Source organism: Cololabis saira, chromosome 19 (genome assembly GCF_033807715.1).
Source record: "Cololabis saira isolate AMF1-May2022 chromosome 19, fColSai1.1, whole genome shotgun sequence".
Classification (NCBI taxonomy): domain Eukaryota; kingdom Metazoa; phylum Chordata; class Actinopteri; order Beloniformes; family Belonidae; genus Cololabis; species Cololabis saira.
Window position 1 is genome coordinate 7,955,001 of NC_084605.1, and position 22,595 is coordinate 7,977,595.

Genomic DNA, 22,595 nt, shown 5'->3' on the forward strand with positions numbered 1-22,595 from the left:
CTTCAAAACTAAAGCAGCACAAACGAAATTTCTTTCTGCACAAACCAGCACAAACGATTGAGAATATTTTCACTGAATTTTGCGTGGGGTGGGGGGCCAGCTTCACGCAGGTCTTTTATCACGGTGTGCTGAAGCAGGGAAACATCTAAGACATGCAGGACACCGGCCCTCGAGGACCGGAATTGCCTACCCCTGCTCTAGTGGTCAGTCGATGAACAGCAACCAGTCTCAGTTCTGCATGAGACTCAACCTGGAACTTAGATGGTTGGTGCTTAATCACAACCAACTCCGTCAGCATAAGCGTCCTCTCTCGGTCTCCAGGATTACAGGTAGACCCTCGCCCGGCCGCCTTTAGAAAACCTTTATTTTGTGAATCATCACATAATAAATCCCCGCCGCCCCACCCTCACCACCCCATGTTCCCTGATCCTCTAAATCAGGAGGAAATACGAATACGAATCAGAAAAATAATAAGTTACATAATACATTCTTCAAATCATACAACAAAGTAGAATAAGGCAAGGCAGGGAAAGTTTATTTGTATAGCACAATTCAACACAAGGTAATTCAAAGTGCTTTACATCAACATTAAAAGCAGCAAGAGTAAATAACAAATAAAATGAAATAAAATTATAGGAGGTAAAATAATAGAAAGCACAAGTTGTTAAAAAGTAAGAGAGTAAGGGCTGGTAGCCTTTTCGCACAAAGTCCCTGATCTGAAAAAAAAAAAAAAACGGAAGTGATGCGTCCGGGATAAACCAAATTTATCAACCAGGTGAGCGAATGAGGCAAATATCCCCACAATATACAGAATAATAACTTGAATTCCATTCCCGTACCAAGCGCGGAAGGACTGATCTAACTGGGCAGGTGTGAAAAGGTGGTTTGCCTTTAGAAAACCTTAAACAGCTACAACTCTGCAAACTCAAAGTGAAGCATTAATATTCTAAAACTGTTTATCCAACATTCCTGGATTTCCTACATGACTTTTCTCTTAAATTACATTTTCTTTCTTTAGGTAACTTCGATACATTAATCCTAAAGATTTAGCTGTTTTTCTCCAAAGTCCTTGTTTCTGTTTTAATCAATAAACATGTTATTGGCTTACAGGTGAATTTTAATGTATGAATTAAATATTGAACTCACGCTTTTTGGAAAATTCAGTTACATCTGTGGTTGTCCACTTCTGCGCTTCAGTAAAGCTAACAATTTTTAATTTCTTGACATTGTTTACCAGTCAGATAGTTAGCCCACTACCTTAACTTCACTAGTTTATTGGAACCGGATAACTTTAGTCCACCTTAATTGGCTACACATTACAACATCAGTGAAGTGAACTTAATTAAGCACCGTGATGTAAATTACCTGGAGTCTGGCACACTGGACAAGAAACGTAGCAACCAGATGTGACATTTATTAACCTAATATCTTCTACAGCTCTCATTAACAGACGGCTTAGAGAAAACTGCTTCTTGATATTTGTTGTTTTGAGAAAGCGGCGCAACAAGCTAGCTGGCTTTATTTTCAAGCTCAACTTGAATTGGAGCTTTTTTTCTTCTCAACTCAATCTTGGTTTTGGGCCACTAAAAACACCCAAAACAGTAATGTGTGCATCATCATGTCTAATAAGACTTACCAGGGACATGAAAATACTCAAACAAAAGGCAGAACAGCTCAGCAACAACACATTTGTTATAAAACAAAAAGGTTTTCTTTTTGAAAACCAAACACTTAAATCCAAAAAAACTTTTGTTACGATGAGTTCAGTTGAGCGACGATAAAACCAAGAGGAAATATCAAACACAAATTCTCTTCTGTACACTTCAGATGTTGGGAGCTTTTATTTTGAAGGCGGCACAGATCCCATCTACCGGTAAACATGATTTTAGACGGGAACATTTGTGTTTGTTTTCTTGATTGATGGTTTCTAAAATGTCAGTCCAGTTGGTCCATTTGATGTCTTAATTCCTGATGTTCAGGTGACGACAGAATCCGACAGCAGAAGGCGGCGCCCAAAGCGAACTTTTATTTTGAAAGTCTGTTCTTAAACAAAAGTTCATCCAGGAATTATTTTGAAAATCTTAAGAGAAAGTGATTTTCCTGATTACAAATCTTCCTCTTGGAGAGTCTGTTTGCGTATGTTCGCAGCAAAGTCCAGTGGTGTTTCCACGGCAACAGTCTGGGCACCTTCGAGTTGCCGCTGCAACTCCTCATCCAGCCGCGACGCTCCAACCGTGAACTGATCCTGAAGAGCAGATAAAATACTCATAATTAAAAGAAGTTACAGGATAATCTGATAGTAATATTCCTTTTAGTCTTCCTTTATTCCTTTCTCCCTCACATCTTTCCATCCCTCCTCTAATTCCTTTTCTTCCCTGCTCCCTTCCTTCTATCTTTCCTCTTCTCTTTCCTGTAAAGATTCTCGCTCACATGGCTCGTTTCTCTGTCAGGGCTTGTCCACGGACTCAGAATCAATGCCGGTGCTGCAACCAGTTCCAAACGGGTTCTACCAAGAACTGGATGGTTCTCCTACTGGCCGGAGAGCGCCAGTTTTCTTGGCCCCGACTTAGGAGGCGTTCCTCACAGCTGGCAGTGGAAAAGCAAAGAACTGGTGCCAAGTCTGGCGCGAGCAGACTTTAAGTTTTGGCTTTCATCTTCTGTGTGATTGAAGGTGTTTTCGGTGTTTGACAAAGTGTATCGCGATATTGGATTATTAATATTAATCTATTGTGTTGACTATTAACGCGCAGCTGACCGCGCCTCGACCCGCGGACCAAAATCTTACTCCGCTCAGAAGAAACTATTACCGTTTTGCGGTCCCGATCACGGGACTCTAGTGGGTTTTGAGCTTTGAACTTTTAAGGCTGGTGTAGAGTTAAGCCTTACCTTATTAAATTAAACCTTTTTCGGGTTGTGAGTAGGATAAACACGGGGACAACTTCTGCTGAGTTCCAGTGTACTTTAATGTCCCTCAACAGTGTAGGATTTTAGAACATCAACACAGCACCTAGTGCCGTACTGTGGCGTATCACTCCGCCCAATCTAAAACAGACTAATCACTGCAGATAAACTGACTAGTGTCATTATAGTCCCTGATTTACATCAGAATATAAAGAATATATTTATAAAATAATGAACCCTGAATTACCAAAATAACCTTCTTAACAAAAATAAATCTCCTCTTACACTTATAAGGTGAGCATGAATCAATCTTTTTTATGATGTACAAATTTTATGTTTTATTTACTTTTATTTATTTATTTAATTTTAGTTGTTAAATTTCTGGAAAAGAAAAGAGTTAAATCATACATGAGAGAAACTATTCAGTTTGTGGCAAAATATTTTTAATGTATGAAACTGAAGATGCATAATGCAAACCTGACCTTTACTTTTAGTTCAGTTTGTGGAAAGTGTTTGGCCTGGCTTTCTCTTTAAAACTTAAACAGTTATAAAGCTTTACAAACTGTAACAATAGGGAAAACGCACAGTATTGTTTTGTATTTTGTGTCTTTCAAATAAAAGACCATTTTTTCCAGTCATATGTTCCTCGTTCAAGGTTGTTAAAAAAATACTGCTATAATATCGTATCGTTATCGTGACCTCAATATCGTGTATCGTACCGTATCGTGAGATTAGTATCGTTACACCCCTAATGATTGAGTCACCCACCTTCTTCTTGGAGCCCGGCTTGCCTACAGGAGGGTTAAACGTCATGTCTTTAATGCTGTAGTCTTGAAACAGGTCCAGCGGCGACCTGCATGGGTAACACGGGTGGAGAAAACTTGTAAAGGTTCGACAAAAACGGACACGTAACACTGCCAACACTTCAGGCCAGCTGAGGTCTGAGGACAGTTTGTTCCTTGGAGGAGGTGGTTGGTCGTACCTGCGGCTCAGATCCGTGCTCAGCACCGACGATCCCTCGCTGGGAGCCCCCTTACTCAGGTGGAGAGCAAACCGCCGCACCACCGGGTGGTAATGTCTCTGCAGAGACACAGTGACGAGGATCAGATCATACGTCTGAAACACAGACGACTTTAACGGCACCGGACCAACGGCGCTCCGGTGGTCACCAGCAACCCTGACCGTGTGTTCGCTTCACCTTGGAAGCGGGAGGTTAAAACTTAGAACAAAGAAACACCCGAGTGGACAGCGTCACCGTACAGAACAGTTCCTCCGCTGACCACCGGGTCTGGAGCCAGACCTTGTTGTCAGTAGAGGAACTGCATCCTTTGACTGATCGACTTGGATTCACATTGTAGGTAAAGTTGCTTTTGTCAACGAAAATTATGACTAAATATCGTCGTCAACGAACCTTTATCACCTGAGGAAAACGAGACGCAACAAAAATGCTGGTCATGTGACGATAACGATAATTAAATATATAATGCAATATCGTAGAGGAATAAAAACTAAAATGTAGATTACAAAATAAAAACTCTTCTAAAATGTGTTTTCATTTTCGTTGACCAAAACAAGTCGAAATGTTCTACCAAAGATCCTTAATGTCCATGTTTTCAGTAGTTTCTTTGGTTTAATGTCCATGTTTTCAGTAGTTTCTCTGGTTTAATGTCCATGTTTTCAGTAGTTTCTCTGGTTTAATGTCCATGTTTTCAGTAGTTTCTCTGGTTTAATCTCCATGTTTCCAGTAGTTTCTCTGGTTTAGTTCTGCTGGGTGACGTTAGTCCTCAATCCCAGTCGCTGCAGCGGGGAATCAGATCCAGAAGATGCAGCTGCAGAGTTAGAGCCTGAGGCCGTTAACGCAGAGCTCTAGGTTCACGTCAATTAAAAACAAAGTTAAAGAGAGAAACGCGGGGATCTGCTCTGGGGCTGGAGAAGAAGAAGAACCATCTTTGGAAACACTTTCCTACATAGACGTGGAAAAGAAAACCTAATGTGTCGTCGAAAAAGAAAAAAGATGGGGAGAAATGCGGAAAAATAAATATGTTGTAAACTCAAATTAGAGTCTTCTGTATCTGGAATTCATGTATTCTTGAGTCTATAAGGTAACAATAATATAGTAATAAGATAACCTTGCTTGAATTGTAAAAGGGGTTTGACTAAAACTAGACTAAAATGGTCCTGGACAATTCTGACTAAAATAAGACTAAAATGCTCAGACTTTTAGTCGACTGAAACTTGACACGACTAAAAGGAGAGTGAACATGACTAAAACTAATAAAAACTATAACGATAGCTTGACCCAAAGACTAGACTAAAACTGAAATTGAAACAGGCTGACAGAAACCACAGTAGTTGGACCTTCAGGTGCCTCTCGGTACCTGGAGTGTGTGAAGCTCCCAGAGCGCCGTGTTCTGAGCGTTACAGTGCTCGGGTTCGTCCAGCTCCGGCAGGTAGGAGCCGCTGCCCTGAATCTCGTTGTCCAGCAGGAAGTCGCACCTCGGGAACGCCTGACCCGTGAAAATACACGATTAATAAACATATACTAATAAATGAATACCAATCATCCGAGGACTCCCGGTCCCTCACGTGCATAACGGCTCTGTTGGCGGAGAGGATTCCCACGCTGGCGTCAGGCAGGACGTGCAGACTGAGCGTGCTCAGGCGTTTCACGAAAGCCATGGCCCTCTGCAAGGTCACCCGTTTCCTGCGGCGAGTCAACATGGCGTCCAGGCACCGCAGCACGATGATGAGGTCATCGCCGGCCGCTCCTGAGAGACGCAGCAGAGTGTGAACAGCAGGTCAGGACGTCAGCATGAAGCTGCGGTGTGTGCGTGACTCGTGGAGGCGGGACCGACCTGCGTGCAGCCACGGCAACATTCTGTACAGCTGGGAGTAAAACTTCAGAGGGTCGATGTTCAGAGCGTCACCTGGCGGCAAAACAACAAACTTTACACAGACCAGTCCACAGAAACAGGAAGCAACTCCAGAAAACACGAGGAACATACTGTGCTGATCAAATCAATACAATTACAGACAGATATAAAAGTGATCAATATGAGCCCGATGATAATCGGTAGGGGTGTAACAATATATCGTGCCATGAAATTTCGCGATACAAAAACGTCACGATACGTGTCGAGGAGATGACAAAGTGTATCGCAATATTGGGTTATTAATATTAATCTATTGTGTTGACTAGTAAACACGCATCCGACCACGACAGCGCGGACCAAAATCTTACTCCACTCAGAAGAAACTAGTACCGTTTTGAGCTCTGAACCTTTACTTATGTAAGGCTGGTGTAGAGTTAAGCCTTACCTTATTAAATTAAACCTTTTTCGGGTCGTGAGTAGGATAAACACGGGAAAACTTCTGCTGAGTTCCAGTGTACTTTAATGTCCCTCAACAGTGTAGGATTTTAGAACATCAACACAGCACCTAGTGCCGTACTGTGGCGTATCACTCCGCCCAATCTAAAACAGACTAATCACTACAGATAAACTGACTAGTGTCATTATAGTCCCTGATTTACATCAGAATATAAAGAATATATTTATAAAATAATGAACCCTGAATTACCAAAATAACCTTAACAAAAATAAATCTCCTCTTACACTTATAAGGTGAGCATGAATCAATCTTTTTTATGATGTAAAATCGTATGTATTTATTTACTTTTATTTATTTAATTTTAGTTGTTAAATTTCTGGAAAAGAAAAAGTCAAATCATACATGAGAGAAACTAATCAGTTTGTGACAAAATATTTTGACTTGTATGAAACTGAAGATGCATAATGCAAACCTGACATTTACTTTTAACTCAGTTTGTGGAAAATGTTTGGCCTGGCTTTCTCTTTAAAACTTAAACAGTTATAAAGCATTACAAACTGTAACAATTGGGCAAACGTACAGCATTGTTTTGTATTTTGTGTCTTTCAAATAAAAGACCTTTTTTCCAGTCATATGTTCCTCATTCAAGGTTGTTAAAAAAATACTGCTATGATATCGTATCGTTATCGTGACCTCAATATCGTGTATCGTACCGTATCGTGAGATTAGTGTATCGTTACACCCCTAATAATCGGTCAGGCTAGTTCCAGAAATGTCCTCACAACAACCAAGACTGCATATGGGGATTCCAACACAGACCTTGTCCGGACAGGATGGTGAAGACGGTCTGGATGCAGTAAAGACTCTCCCGATTGGTCAGATCCTGCACAAATTCATCCAATCAATCAATCGATCAATCAATCAAGGTGCTTAACTGTTTTTCAGGGATAGGTCAGAAATACTCACTCCTGATTGGATGAGGTTCTGCAGCACATTCAGCAGGTCATCAAAGAACTCCAGGTTGATCAGGTGGGAAAAACTGCCAGGAAGTGACATCACAGCGCGTTACAACAACGATACAAAGCTGCTACAGTATTCAGTATTCAGTATTCAGAGCGTTTGTGTGTCCCGTACTTGGCCAGTCCCTCCAGAACCGTAGGGAGGAGAACCGATTTCTGAGCCTTCTTCAGGATCCTGAAGTAGATGAGGAAGACGATGTTCAGAGTCTCCGTGTGCTGAGGATGAAGGGGAGGACGGGTCAGTTTCAGCACTCGCTTGTCGTTTTGCCACCTCAGCGTTCAACTCACCAGCTTGATCTTGATCTCCTTATTCTCAGAGGCTTCGGCCTCCAGCAGCTCCTTCTCCAGCTTGTCCTCCGCCTTCTTCCACTGCACACACAAACACACAGGTTGGACAGTGGCCACGGTTACATGATGTTTTTTAAGTCGGAATTAATTATTCTGAATTAAACAATTCAGAATTAAACTATTTTCCTTCAAGTTTACATGGAAAAACTCAATCCGAATTGAGGTTTACATGGAAAACACATTTGATCGGCTTTATCCAATTCCTCTTAAGGTCTGGGGGTTGGGAAGGTTCTGATTGGATAGGGGGGCGGACCGGAAGTTACGTCTACCGGAAGAAAAACTAACTTAGCTGCTTAGCAGCTACAACTTTGAAAAGCTCACAATTTTTAGGTTTCCTGCCATCTGTTCTTTTACTGTAATTATTTCCAGGTCCTCCAAGCTATTTATTAAATAAATGGGTTTCTGCTCTTGACCACCGTTTACTGCGTGCTGCCATCTTGAAACTTTGTTTGAAAAACAAGCCCAGCGCTGAATATAAGCGTCATGGAGACAGACGGGCGAGGGAACGAGCAGAAAGAAAGATCGGAATTAATTTAAAGCGAAATGAGTGAATACATGGAATCGTGGAATTATTCGATTCAGATTTAAAATCGGCCACTTACTTCGGAATTAAGTTTAAGTCGGAATGGCCATTTTCATTTGGAATTAGGTGTTTACATGGTAATTTTTACTCATTTTAAATCGGATTTAATTTTAATTCTGAATTAAAGAGGAATTCAACTTCCCACGTAAACGCACTCATTGGCTCTGTGACTGAAAATGTTTTTAAGTTTTCACTTTCCATATCTGTAGGGGGACCTAACAGTCCCACCGGTGCTTACTGGGAAGAACAGTAGACCTATCCCAATTCTACCAGTTCTTAGTAAACTGATTGAGAGAATAGTCCACTCACAAATACAGGGATACAGTAATCCCTTGTTTTTCACGGGGGTTACGTTCCAAAAAGAACCCGTGACAGGTGAAATCCGTGAAGTATTAACCTTTATTTTTTTTTTTAAATTATACAAGGCTTCCAATTACGAAGATCAGCCCTGCCCCACTGCGACCCGAGTAACTGGATTGGAACGGGAGAAAATGAAAAATGATTATGAAAAAAAATACAATAAGTACAGTAGGACAAATTGTGACTGGCGCGTATTTCACTGCTCTTTGACTGCCGCTGCATCCTGACTCCGCTCTGCAGCGTTATGGGTAGTTGTTGTCGCTCTTTTTTTATTCTGGGCAAAAAGATTGTTATAAACCGACATTCCACCATTGATTACATTTGAGGACTGTAGTGGGGAGACTGTTTAACCAATCAGAATGCAGAACACAATGCAAATTCGTGAAGCAGCGAGAGGTGAAAAGGTGAACCGCGTTACAGCGAGGGATTACTGTACTTTGACTTCAACGGCTTGAGCTCAGATTTCCAACATGCTTACAGACATAACCATTTAACTTGTTCCGCCTTTACATTAATGACAGATGATTGGCTTAAGGAAATGGATAACCAAGATGACTGGTGCTCTATTACTTGATTTTAGTGTGGCATTTGATGTCATAGATCACAATATACTCATTGGTAAACTAAAACTTTACATTATCATTGTTAAGTGATTCTTTTTTTGTTTTGTGGACCCCAGGAAGACTAGCTCATCCCACTTTTGGTGACATCTTATGGGGATCCAGGTCCCAGCAGGCTGTACTAGTCCCCATTTCAGCTCTTGCAGCACTCGTTACAGAGTCTTTTTACATGACATACAGGACTGTCTCAGAAAATTAGAATATTGTGATAAATTTCTTAATTTTCTATAATGCAATTAAAAAAAACAAAAATGTCATACATTCTGGATTCATTACAAATCAACTGAAATATTGCAAGCCTTTTATTATTGCCGATTATGGCTTACAGTTTAAGATTAAGATTCCCAGAATATTCTAATGTTTTGAGATAGGATATTTGAGTTTTCTTAAGCTGTAAGCCATGATCAGCAATATTAAAATAATAAAAGGCTTGCAATATTTCAGTTGATTTGTAATGAATCCAGAATGTATGACATTTTTGTTTTTGTAATTGCATTACAGAAAATCACAATATTCTAATTTTCTGAGACAGTCCTGTATACAGTACTCCCTCGCTATAACGCGGTTCACCTTTCACGTCTCGCTGCTTCACAGATTTGCATTGTGTTCTGCATTCTGATTGGCTAAATGGTCTCCCCGCTTCTTCACTTCCTGTGTGTCAATAACGCTACAGTTTAATATACATATACATGTACGTAAAACAGCTTGCCAAATTTAAGTTTGCAAATTTTCTCCAAAACCCATAATGTCGACAAAACCTTCTGCACCGATTCTCCCGTTCAGATCCAGTTACTCGGGTCGCGGTGCTGATCTCCGCAATTTGAAGCCTTGTATAATAATTGTAAAAAAAAAAATAAAGGTTACTACTTCATGGGTTCACGGGTTCTTTTTGGAACGTAACCCCCGCGAAAAACGAAGGATTACTGTACTTTCTTGAGATATGCTGCTCCGTGTGGTCGGAGGTGGTATTCCTCGATTGAGTGGCTTTAAGGCACTTTCAAAAGAAAATGCTTCACAGCATGGCATCATGGGAAAAAAATCAACAAAACAAGGCACCAGGAAAACAATGGTGGACCTTCACGAGTCTGGTTCATCCGCGTGTACGACTCCCACATGCTTGAAGGTCCCACCGTTGACCGTTTAAACAATAATACACGAGCAGAAACGGGACGGGAGCCTCTGAGTTTACCTTCCTCTGCATCCTGGACAGGTTCTTCTTCTTCTCTTTGTAGGTCATAAACTTCTTCTTTGGTGCCATGACCTCCAGGTCCCTCCTCATGTCCACGTCCTTGATCCTCAGGCTCAGCAGAGTCCGCAGCACCTGATGAGGAAGAGGACGTCTGAGTCCAGCGCTCAAAAACAGTAGAGGTGGGTGCAATTCATCGATGTGTCGATGCATCACGATGCGTCACGTGACGATTTGGAATCGATTAATTTTTAAAAAAAATATTAAGTTATCCTATCCAGATTCCAGACTGAATAAGCTGCTGAATCATTTCATTTTCAAGAATGCACATTTCTTATTGTTCACTTGAAATATGGCAGATATGTTTACACTAAATACATTTGATGGAAGTACATATCTTGTTTATTTGAATTAATGAACTCATTAAATCCAGGGCTTGACCGTTTTCAGTGTTTTCCGCCAATAGAGGGCGCTCTCATGCAAGTGCAGCTTTCCCTGGTCAAAGTTAAGTAAGTCAAAGAGCAAATGTTTACATAGTCATAAAATAAATTATTTTGTGTCTTTGAAAAATACATGTCAAATGTTCAAAAAACCTTGTTATTTACTTAATGAGTGTTGTTAGAGGAACTGAGTTAATTGATTGGCTATTTATTTACAAATGTAGCCACAGATGACGAAGACAAAATCAATCTTGTACGGAAAAAAGCATTAAAAATCACAATAAACAAAGAATCGTGGCACCAATAATCCAATCGAAAATCGTTATAATCGAAGAATCGAAGCTCCAATAATCGAATCGAATCATGAGGTACCCTTGTTTGCACACCCCTAAAAAACAGGCGACGTTCCGGCGTGTTTGGTTAGTCACCTCAGGTCTGACGTTGTAGTTCAGGCTCTTGACGAGGCCAGAGATGACTCGCACGGTGGCTAGCGAGGGCCCGCCCACTTTATCCTCTTTGAAGAGGTTCCTGAAGGCTTCACAGCACATTTCTGACACCTGAAGGACACATTTGAAGGCATCACAGCACAATTGTAACACCTGTAACAGACACCTGAAAAGGGCAGGTATCGATTCAAATGTCAAGAATCGATTCGATTCCGATTCTTAATATTCAGAATCGATTATCATGATTCGATATTGATTTGGCTTAGTGTTATTTAAAATGTTTTTTGAGCTGTTGCCTGAATTATATGACTGTAAAATAACTAGTGAAACTCCATTTAAAGTGCAAAAAAGAAAGAAATTGCAACAGTTCATGCAGTAAACAAATCATTTTAGCTTATCTAATTTATTCTGTCACCACGCACACATATTGCCATGAAGCACCTGGCAGAGTGTGATGACAAACTGTGTGTCCGACTACTGGGATTAAAGTTCACCTGGCGAAAATTATGAAAAAAAAAAATAAATAAAATAAATAAATTTAAAAAAAAATAATAATCGATCTTTAGACATAAGAATCGATTTTTAGGAATTAATATGAGAATCGATTTAGAATCGGAAAATCGATTTTTTCAACGCAGGCCTACACCTGAACACTTCGCTCAAACTCTAGTTCCAGCAGACCCACCTTCTTGGCGGGGTCGTTCATCAGCGGAACGAGGACGACGAGGATGTTGTTGTGGAAGTTGAAGTGCGGCAGCGCGACGAGCAGCTCGCTCAGGCAGCGGATGGCGACATCGGCGAGGCCGCGGTACGACTCCAGACTCACCGCCTGACTGCGCTTCCTCTTACTCTGCTTCCAGTCTGAGGACGAAGGGCAGCCGACATTGGTGTGTGTGTGTGTGTGTGTGTGTGTGTGTGTGTGTGTGTGTGTGTGTGTGTGTGTGTGTGTGTGTGTGTGTGTGTTCTTGGAAGTGTGGACATGTTGTCACGGCGACGCACCTTTGATGACCTGCTCCAAGTCCTCCAGGTAAAACTTGTACTGACTCACTAAGCCTTCCTCGAACTCTCTGAGATTCTGCGTGTCCTTCTTCACCTGCAACACACACACACTTCTGTTTAGGTGTGAAACGATTCCTTGAGTAATTTGAGTAATTCCATTACAAAAAATGATTGAGGAATTTTCTCTGCCTCGAGGAATCGTTTAATTTCACCAGCTCAAAGCATCGTATTTCCCCCGGACTACGTTTAATGCGGCACAACGCGCTGACGCCACGCACGTAAAGGAAGAAGAAAGAGGCGGCAGATATGTTTGGTTTCAACTAAAAGAAAAGGCAGAAAATGTCAAAAGTGTGGGAGCATTTCAAGCTGGACACCAAAGCGAACACTGTTGCATGTATCACTGTAAGACAGCGCTTGCATACCACAACAGTATATCATCAATGCTGCAGCATCTCCACCAACACCCTGTTTACTCCGAGAGGAGTTGACACAAATTGACACAAATGAAAGTTCAATTGAAACACGTGGGGAAAAACACCTAGCCTTTTAAGTGATGTGTGTTATCAGGTATAATGGCATTTTTAGGTTAGAAATAAGACAATTTCTTGGTAAGATCCTTAGTTATTTGATTGAAGGCAGTGAACTTGGTCAACTGGTGTAAGTTCAGGGTTTTTAAATGCACAGCCATGAACCTACTGTGTTATATAATTTAGTCTTACAGGGTTTTTCCTGCATACAAAATTAGGAGGCGGCCGCCTCCATCGTCATGAAAACTGTTATTTTCCGGCAGGCGTTGGACTGGATGGATGTGATTTTAACTGCAGTTGCAGCATTGCGCCGCTATGGGGGCGCTGTATCAACGACACAGCACCAGCAGAAGAAGACGAAATCTCCAGAAATTATTTTCCGTGTTTTTCCGCTATTCGTTGTATTAAAAATCGTCGTCCTGGTTTTCCCTGGCTGTTCAAACAGGTAAATATTGTTTCTTTTGCATCCTAGCATGTCTTGTTCATGTTTTATTTCCAGTCCAAAAAAAATCATTACATTTAAAATAAGACAGTCACCTAAAAAGTAACTTGTTCTAGAAAACCATTTTCACTCATTTCAGTCTTGATGGTATAAAGGTTAGGGCATTTATAAGCTCGTTAGCTTCAGCCCTAACCCTTTCTTGTTTTGTTGGACGGACATTTTTCAATGATTGCTAATTGAAATAAACTCAAACTCATTTCAGTGAAAATTTCTCTTGTTCCATTGGCAGTTTTTTTTTAAACTTTTTTTGTAAGATTGAGTTCTTATATTTGTATTTATATTTTTATGTTAATAAAATAATGCTTTAACATGATAATTGTCATATTTTTTACATATAATTTACATTCTTTGTAAATTGATTTCTTAGGGAAAAAGGGGCAGATTAAATAAGATTCGTCTTTCTGCTCCCTTTCATTCAGAATTTAGGAAGATGCGTTTATATTAAATTGTTTTATTTTATCAATTAATTAAATAAAGAATAAATAAATACATTTTTAATCATATTAGAACTCTCAAAATACAAAACATCTTGTAAAAAGTGTTTGCTTGAGCCAATTGATGGCACGATATACCCACACGCGTCTGCACTTGACCAGGATGGTGCCACCTCTGCCTCAATTAGAGCCAGGAAAAACCCTGTCTTAGCAATTAACATCTAACATCTTATGTATATTTATAATTGCTCTTTGACTAAACAAAAATATGTTTTATCCGATTAATCGATAGAATTTTCAGTAGAATACTCAATTACTAAAACATTCGATAGCTGCAGCTCTACTTCTGTTGCTGCCCTACAAACAGCCCATGACCACTCCCCCTGCCCATCACACACACACACACACACACACACACAGATACCTTGGCGCTTTTCTCCGCGGCAGTCAGAGGTCGGATTCTGAAGGCGGGGACGACGTCCTTGAACACCTCCATCAGAGAAACCATCACCAGCTTCCGGACCGACACCGCCACGGTGGGGTCGGCCTCCATCAGCATCCCCCGCAGCTCCTTCACCCGCTTCATCTGCCACACATCACACACCGTTACAAGCCCCGCCCCCTGTTAGCACGGCGGCTGCTCTCAGAGGCTGAAACTCTCTTACGTTGCTATAGGGGTTGGAGATGATGGTGGACGCCAGGCCGGCGATGATCCGCTTCTTCATGGTTAAGGTCTGGAGTCTGAGCTGCTCCCTCTGGAGCGGCGTCAGCCACGCCAGGCTCGCTGGCACCGCCCCTGCACAGGAGGACACATGACAGCCGGGTCAGGTGACGAAGATTCATGGGAGAATTCTCCAAACTAGTGATGCACCGATTGTTCGGTAACCGAAATTGTTCGGCCGAAAATGGCAAAAAAACACTTCGGTGTTCGGTGGAATAAGTGGGAAAAAAACCGAACAATTAATAACGGCGTTGTAATATAAGGAAATAGACTGGCCGCTCCGTAACTGTTGCGCACCACATAAATCGTTGGACAACCAAAAACTAACCACATAAGAATTTAACTAACATTCACCAGCAGGTGGAACCAAAACAACATAAATCAATCTATTACAGGTGCGTTTAGATGAGGAAATCAAATGTGGAAGAGCTTGGAGTGAAGTGGTGCGGTGCAAACATGTCAGCAGTGTGGAAGTATTTTAGATGGGCAAAGAATAATACAAGAATGGCTGTTTGCAATGAATGTTCTGCTCAAATATCTAGAGGGGGCACATCTGCAAAGTCTTTCAGCACTACAAGTTTGATTTATCATTTGAAATGATAAAAAACCCTGAGCCCTTTAATGCATTTTTATTGTTTTAAGGCCTATGTTACAATGTTCAGTCAGTTAAGCCTAACGTAAGCTCAAAGATGGCCAAAAAATGTATTTTGCTAATTTATTTATTTTAAGTTATTGTTCTTTGCTGGTATAATGTCTGCTGGAATATTTAAGAAATGCTGGAAAATTAAAAAATGTTCAGTTTTTTATGTTCAACAAATGTTTTCTACCTTGTAATTTTGTAAAAGATTTTTTTCTTTTAAAAGCATGCCTAAATCAAATTTATTTGATTTATGCAATGGTGAAAAAATTGGCAAAATAAATGAAAAACTGCAAAGAACCATGTTCGATATTGTTCGGTATTCGGCCAAGTGTTTATTATTATTTTCGGTTTCGGTCAAAAATTTTCATTTCGGTGCATCACTACTCCAAACCGTAACGTCTTACCGTTTTCCTCGTGGCTGGGTTCTACCGGAACCGCCTTCTCCTCCTCCTCTTCTTCTTCTTCCTCCTCCGGCTGGTTGTCACGAACTTGAAGCGAACAGAAGAGACGTGAGTGTTTCCTAACTGTGACGCTCCATGATGGATGACTGGACGGTGGCAGCTTGGTCCGTACCTCTTTCGAAGCTCTGAGGGATCACGCCGCTCTTGTCTTTGATGGGCAGCAGGTGGATGACGTCCTTCTCTTCCATCCTCACCATCTTCCTCGGGACCTTCTCGTAGCTGCGGACCACGTCTGAGGCCCTCTTCTTCCCGCTGTGGACCGGCCCGCTGTGACGCCCCGCCAAAATAAAACAAACAACCTTCAGTCACTGCTAACACACAAAACTTCCACTTCTAAACATCATGCGTTTGTTCAAGATGGCTCTTTTAAGCTCCTCCCTCCAACCGAAATGACACGACACCTAAAAAGTATGTTTGGCTCATACAATTTATTTTACTTGTACAATGGTTTTATTGACTTGTACGATAGTTTTATTGACTTGTACGATAGTTTTATTGACCTGTACGGTGGTTTTATTGACTTTTACAATGGTTTTATTGTCCTGTACGATGTGTTTATTGACCTGTACGATGGTTTTATTGACCTGTACGGTGGTTTTATTGACCTGTACGATTGTTTTATTGACTTTTACAATGGTTTTATTGTCCTGTACGATGCGTTTATTGACCTGTACGATGGGTTTATTGACTTGTACGGCAGTTTTATTGACTTGTACGGCGGTTTTATTGACTTGTACGGCGGTTTTATTGACTTGTACGGTGGTTTTATTGACCTGTACGATTGTTTTATTGACTTTTACAATGGTTTTATTGTCCTGTACGATGTGTTTATTGACCTGTACGATGGTTTTATTGACCTGTACGGTGGTTTTATTGACCTGTACGATTGTTTTATTGACTTTTACAATGGTTTTATTGTCCTGTACGATGCGTTTATTGACCTGTACGATGGGTTTATTGACTTGTACGGCAGTTTTATTGACTTGTACGGCGGTTTTATTGACTTGTACGGCGGTTTTATTGACCTGTACGATGGTTTTATTGACCTGTACGATGGTTTTATTGACCTGTACGGTGGTTTTATTGACCTGTACGATTGTTTTATTGACTTTTACAATGGTTTTATTGTCCTGTACGATGCGTTTATTGACCTGTACGATGGTTTTATTGAGCAGTACGATGGTTTTATTGAGCAGTACGATGGTTTTATTGAGCAGTACGATGGTTTTATTGACCTGTACGATGGTTTTATTGAGCAGTATGATGGTTTTATTGACCTGTACGATGGTTTTATTGACCTGTACGATGGTTTTATTGACCTGTACGATGGTTTTATTGACCTGTACGATGGTTTTATTGTCCTGAACGGCGGTTTTATTGACTTGTACGGTAGTATTTTTCAGTTTGTGGCAGTATGTAGCGCATATATGTGCAGTGTTGAGTAGTAGAGCGTTACTGTGACGCTGGTTCTTTTGTCAGTAATGTATAATTTAATGCATTAGGGTAACTCAAGTTACCATTACCCTATAGAGCGTTTGTCTGTTACTAGCTCCGCCCATTTACCGTGCCCCGGGGAGAAGTGATGAGTTTGTCGCTTAAATGGAGGGGAAAGAGTTATTTTTTATTTTCCAATCATTTATCTGACTTGAATGGGTGTTGAGTTTGTTTTATATTTTGTACAACTGTGAAATTAAGTCATAAGAACATTAACGGAAGCATTTTTAAGCATCAAAAAGTTACTGTTAACAGTAAATCAGTACCCTTTTTGAATTAGGGACTAGTTACTTCTCTTCAGTAACCAGCACAGTACGCGGCTTAAACTCACCTGCTCATGACAGCGGTAAGTTAGCCCGAGAGCTAAGACGCCGTTGTGTGTATTGATGTGTTAGCATTAGGTGTGTTTCCACCAGCGGGAGTTCTGGGTAGATTTTTCAGGGCCGGGCCGTTTGCGTGTGTTTCCATTACCAGGAACAGCCCTGTAACGTGGCCTCCAGGAACCTTTACGGGCCCGACAAACGGCCCTGTAGTAGGACACGGACGTTTTTCAGCCCAGCAGGGCTACTTGGTGGGGAGTCTCTGCTGATTGGGTTTTCAAAAGTTCAGCCTTAAGCATTTTGACCAGTTAGAGAGTACAAGAAAAAAAACAATGGATGCACTGACGAGTTGGTTCAGGTCTTGCTGTCATATTACACCGATATATCCAATATATATTATCCAATATAATATTTGGCGGAGGTATTCTTTTAATCTCAATCGCTACGACCGCAGTGTATGTTTTAAAAAAACAAGCAAGTAGTATCTGTGGTTTACGTGTTGTTTGTTCTTCTCATTCTTCTGCTGGCCGTTTGTGAACTGCAAAGAATGCGCACACCTGGTGGTCAGCAAAGAAACTTTTTTCAGTCAGAAGTTTTTGGGCCAATCCCAATACACCCCCTACTTTCTACCACTAGCCCTAAAAAAAGAAGCCAGAGATTTTAGGGCACTTGAAATCTTCCCAGGGGCCTGTCCCAATACCCCCACTTCCCCTACTTTTCAGCACCACCCCTAAATTTTGCAGCAGAATTTTGCAATTCTGCAGCTCTGAGGAGAATTACCGCTGGCTGAAATAAATAATTTAGGAAGATAAATGTTGGTTTAATAGATGAAATCTAACAGTTGTAGCTACGCCTGTTAAGAAATTTGCTCCGAAATTTTCAGAATGAAAACTGCCTGCCGGCTCGGGAGCTGATTTATGGTTCCGCGTTAAATCGACGCAGAGCCTACGGCGTACGGTGCGCGTCGCCGCGTAACCTACGCCGTAGGCTCTGCGTTGGTGAAACGCGGAACCATAAATCAGCCTTTATTCTGGCGAGGTTTGAAAAAGACTTTGCAACAACGGGCAAACGAGTGATTATGTACATTCACTGAGTGAATATTATGAAAGTAAAATATATATTTCTCGCTAGTAATCAAAATGCATTTTTATGCAGAAACCAACTCAAAATATAGATTTTAGTCACTAAAAAATAAGAAATGTTCGCCATGTTTTTTTTTTTTGATTCAGTCCACAAATGACGGCGAAAAGCATTCTGGGAAATTTTTCTAGTGCTCGGTCATCTAGGGTGCATCTGAAATCCCTAGCTCTGAAGGGCTAGATTGATAACCACTCGCCCTCGATATGTGCACTACCCCTAGATGAAAAGAGGAATTGGGACACCACTACCCTCACGGGAACGTGCAAAATTTAGGGGTACGGATGAAAACGAGGGGTAGTGGGAGTATTGGGACAGGCCCTTTGTGTGGCGCTACAGCGTAGTGGGTCAAGTAGACGAAAACATTCAACTCTGATTAATAATGTGTACCGTTTCCTTGTACGGCTGCTACGGCGAGGGGGAGAAACAGGATCGGGTTGGAGGATTATATGAATAGAGTTTAATATTATATGATATGAATAGGCTTTGAAAGACGCAGATTTTGTGGCTCCGTTGTTACCGCCTCTCCGCAGCGTTTGAGGCGCTAGCATCATACACGTCACTCGTACTTCTCCGTGCGTAGCATGATAGAAGGATGAGGTTTAGGGGGCGTTACCATGCCGACAAGTCTCTGGTGATGAAGGAGGCTTGTTGGGCCATGGTGGTCATTTGCTCCAGGTCGTCTTCGTCCATCATGTCAGTCGGCAGAGTCTCTAAAAACTCTTCCTCGTCCTCTTCCTCCTCTGTCAGAGTGGGAGGAACAGGTCAGTGTGATGTCATCGATGACTGAGCGAGCGTGTGACGGCAGCGCCTCTCACCTGGTCTCTTCCTGTACGTTTCCAGGGGCCGGGGCGTCTGGAGGGCGACGCCCTTCACTGCTGCCCGCAGCCTCTTCTGCTCTTTGACCTGCTTCCTGGCGACATTCTCCTGCTTCAGCTGACGGTTCTTCAGCTTGTTCTCCAGCTTCACGCCGCTCGTCTTCAGCAGGCGCCGGAACGAGGGCCGGCGCTTATTGGAGCGTTGCTGCAGAGACAACAGTTAGGGCTTTTATTTTGAAAAACTGTCACAAATGTACATGTTCTATGTCAGTAATGTTTTATTTTCTAAAAACATAATGCCAAGAGCGAAGGAAAGACATCAGCTGCGACCTGAGAAGCAATTTTTGCTGCAATTCAGTCTAGAAAGGTTATTATTCTGAGTTTAAAATACATTTTTACAAGTGAAAGAAACTTCCCAAAAGGGGAAGTCTCAGCAGAAGAGACCAAAGTGGATATGTTTAGTATTAACATCAATGTTTGGAGAAAACTAGACACAGCATTTCAGCTAAAACACCTCATACTACTGTCAAGCACGGTGGGGGTGGGGTGATGGTCTGGACCTGAACACGTCAGTTCCTGTGATCGTGTCCAGACCCTAAACTGCACTTGAATGTTGCCTTGACTGCTGACTTAACAGTGTTTGAGTTACTGTGGCTCTAAAGATGAATAAAGTTGATCTTATCTCTGATGTAAGTCATTTTAGACAACAATCATCTGCTAAATGTTACCTGATGGGATTATGATCCCAAACACATCAGCAAATCCATCAAAATGGATGAAAATAAAGGAACATGGTTCTGGAACGACCTGGTCGAAGTCCAGACCTGAACATGGTTGAGATCCTAGGGTGAACCTTCAGAGAGCTGTGTGGACGTGGACGTCCAGAAACCTCTAAGAACTGAAGCAAAGTTGGAAAGAAGAACGGACCAGAACTCCTCTAGAACCATGAGAAGATGAAGTCAGGAAACATCTACTGAGGGTTCCTACTAGGAATGGGTGATATTTTACCGTTCACGATATACAGTCAAAAAAATTCTTCACGATAAGAATTTGTCATCTCGTGGTAAAAACGATAAATTCCTGTTGATGACGTTTTTGTGTAAAGCCTGAATTATGGTTCTGCGTTAAATCCACGCACAAACGTATGTGAAGGAAGGAAGGAGAGAGCAGGAGGAAAGAAGGAAGGAAATGAGCCAGAAAGAAAGAAAGAAAGAAAGAAAGAAAGAAAGAAAGAAAGAAAGAAAGAAAGAAAGAAAGAAAGAAAGAAAGAAAGAAAGAAAGAAAGAAAGAAAGAAAGAAAGAAAGAAAGAAAGAAAGAAAGAAATCCCGTTGATGATGTTTTTGTGTAACAAACATGGCGGATCTGAGAGCGAGATAGATTTATAGTTACAAAGGTGGAGTTGATGTTTATCTACATTTTTATCGTTATCGGGATAAATGCCAGAAATTTTAGTGTTACACATTTTTTAGTCCATACCGCCCATCCCTAGTTCCTACTGAAGGAACCATTTACTGAGGGTTCCTGCCGTTGAAAGAAACATCTACTGAGGTTGTTACTCTCAGTATCTGCTGGATCTACAATGGAACTTGTGATTGCCCACATAAAAAATTAAAGATAACATTTTAACATTTGTTCAATACAAAGATCTTAATAAAGTGTTTTGTTTGTCGTTAGGCTGTGTTGTACGGCCAGAGTGAATCCAGAAACACTTAAATTTGAGGTTAGGTTTATCTTAAAGTTCCCTCTACATGTCCTGACTCCTGGCTTGTGTTGGATTGAGATAATTATGTTGGGTCTGAACCGGTGTTGTGCCAAAAAGTGAATCTGATTTCTGGCCGCGGGAGCGCACACAGCAGCCCGTTGAGCGATAGCGCTAAAACGTCCGCCTAAACTTTTAACTGCTAAATATGAAACTATGTGTGTAATGTATTCACTTTTGTAATATATGTAAATTTCTGTAAGATCGTGTTAGTTGAAGATTGATGTCAGGTTGTTTTCCTGTTCCTTCTATCTTAAATAGAAGCAAAATAACAAGAACAGAACATTTTTGCACGCTTTATTTGTATTTGTTTTAACTTTTTTTAACTAGCTCTGTAGCTAAAATTGGGTGCATTTGCATTTTTAATTCTAAATGTATATGAATGTACACTGTCCCTTCCCAAATAAACTGAATTTAATTGAACGTCAGATTTTCAGATTATAAAGCTCAAGAATGAGATCAAATCATATTTAGGCAGAAACAACTTTTCATTAACTGTATTTGGCCTTCAATCAATTTTTGGCAGGTAAAAATGCCTATTTTGTGTTGTAATGGTCCTTTTAAAAGAGTTAAAAGCAATCCTGTGAGCTCTAGTGTTTTATATTATGAAGCTCAAGAATGAGATCAAATCATATTTAGGTAGAAACAACCTTTCATTAACTGTATTTGGCCTTCAATCAATTTTTGGCAGGTAAAAAGACCCATTTTCAGGGGAGAAATCAGATTCTGGCAAGGAATCACTTTTTGGCACAACACCGGTGTTCTGCCAATTTCTGCTACCTACCAAGCAATGCTACTTTGTGGTTCTGCGCATGCGCACTGTCGATTTTCAAAGTTTGCATGATTTCTTGCACGATGTAAAATGGATAATATGGGATGTTGAGTATTTGATCCTTCAAAATACACTACCCATGACATGAATTGCATTGCACTTTGTGAAAATTATACGATAAAGAGGAAAAAAAATACAATTCTATCGCTTTATTTGATATTCATGTAGTCATTGGCTTTTATTTAACCAGGCAGTTCATTAAGAACATTCTTATTTACAATGACGGCCTGGCAAGAGACAAGGATCACTTGGGGGTGAGGAAGTGGTTTAGGGAGTAAAACACAGTAAAATTGTAGCTCTACAAGAGGTAGAAACTCATAGGTAGCATTTTTTAGCAAAGCAGCAGAACACCGGGCTGAACAGACTCGGTCCAAACCCGCGGATAAAGCTTCACTCACCGGGGCCATGGCGGCGGGAAGGCTCCGTGGGCAGGTCTCCGCAGAACACAAGCAGAACCCGAGTCCGAGTCCGAGGGGGTTTAATAATAATAAAAACAACAGTCCTGGTGAGAGTTGGACACGTGTGACCTCCACTGGCACCGAAATCCGGAAGTGCTTCACCAGAATCCGCCTGTCGGGAACAGCGCCGCCCGGCGGCGGGAGGACCGCCGGTAATGCTCTAGTTCCCTGGTGGGCTGCAGAGGTATTGCAAGTGGGCCGCCAAATCATTTCCAAAGAAGTATGATTTTTATGGGGGGGGGGGGGGTGGGGGGGGGGG

General features: G+C 41.3%; 1 protein-coding gene across 1 annotated transcript; it reads right to left on the reverse strand.

Moving 5' to 3' along the window:
- Positions 1-1,826: 1,826 nt before the first annotated feature.
- On the reverse strand, positions 1,827-22,415 carry noc3l (NOC3-like DNA replication regulator). Its single transcript, XM_061708229.1, has 21 exons — positions 22,277-22,415; positions 19,287-19,491; positions 19,085-19,211; positions 15,630-15,784; positions 15,461-15,544; positions 14,361-14,491; positions 14,120-14,281; positions 12,233-12,326; positions 11,919-12,094; positions 11,216-11,344; positions 10,351-10,482; positions 7,539-7,619; positions 7,366-7,466; positions 7,198-7,270; positions 7,051-7,114; positions 5,757-5,828; positions 5,488-5,669; positions 5,280-5,408; positions 3,884-3,981; positions 3,670-3,754; positions 1,827-2,245 (listed from the first exon to the last, which is right to left on the reverse strand). The coding sequence occupies exons 1-21, from the start codon at positions 22,283-22,285 to the stop codon at positions 2,105-2,107; spliced, it is 2,430 nt and encodes an 809-aa protein (XP_061564213.1). The 5' UTR covers positions 22,286-22,415; the 3' UTR covers positions 1,827-2,104.
- Between the last annotated feature and the right edge of the window lie 180 nt (positions 22,416-22,595).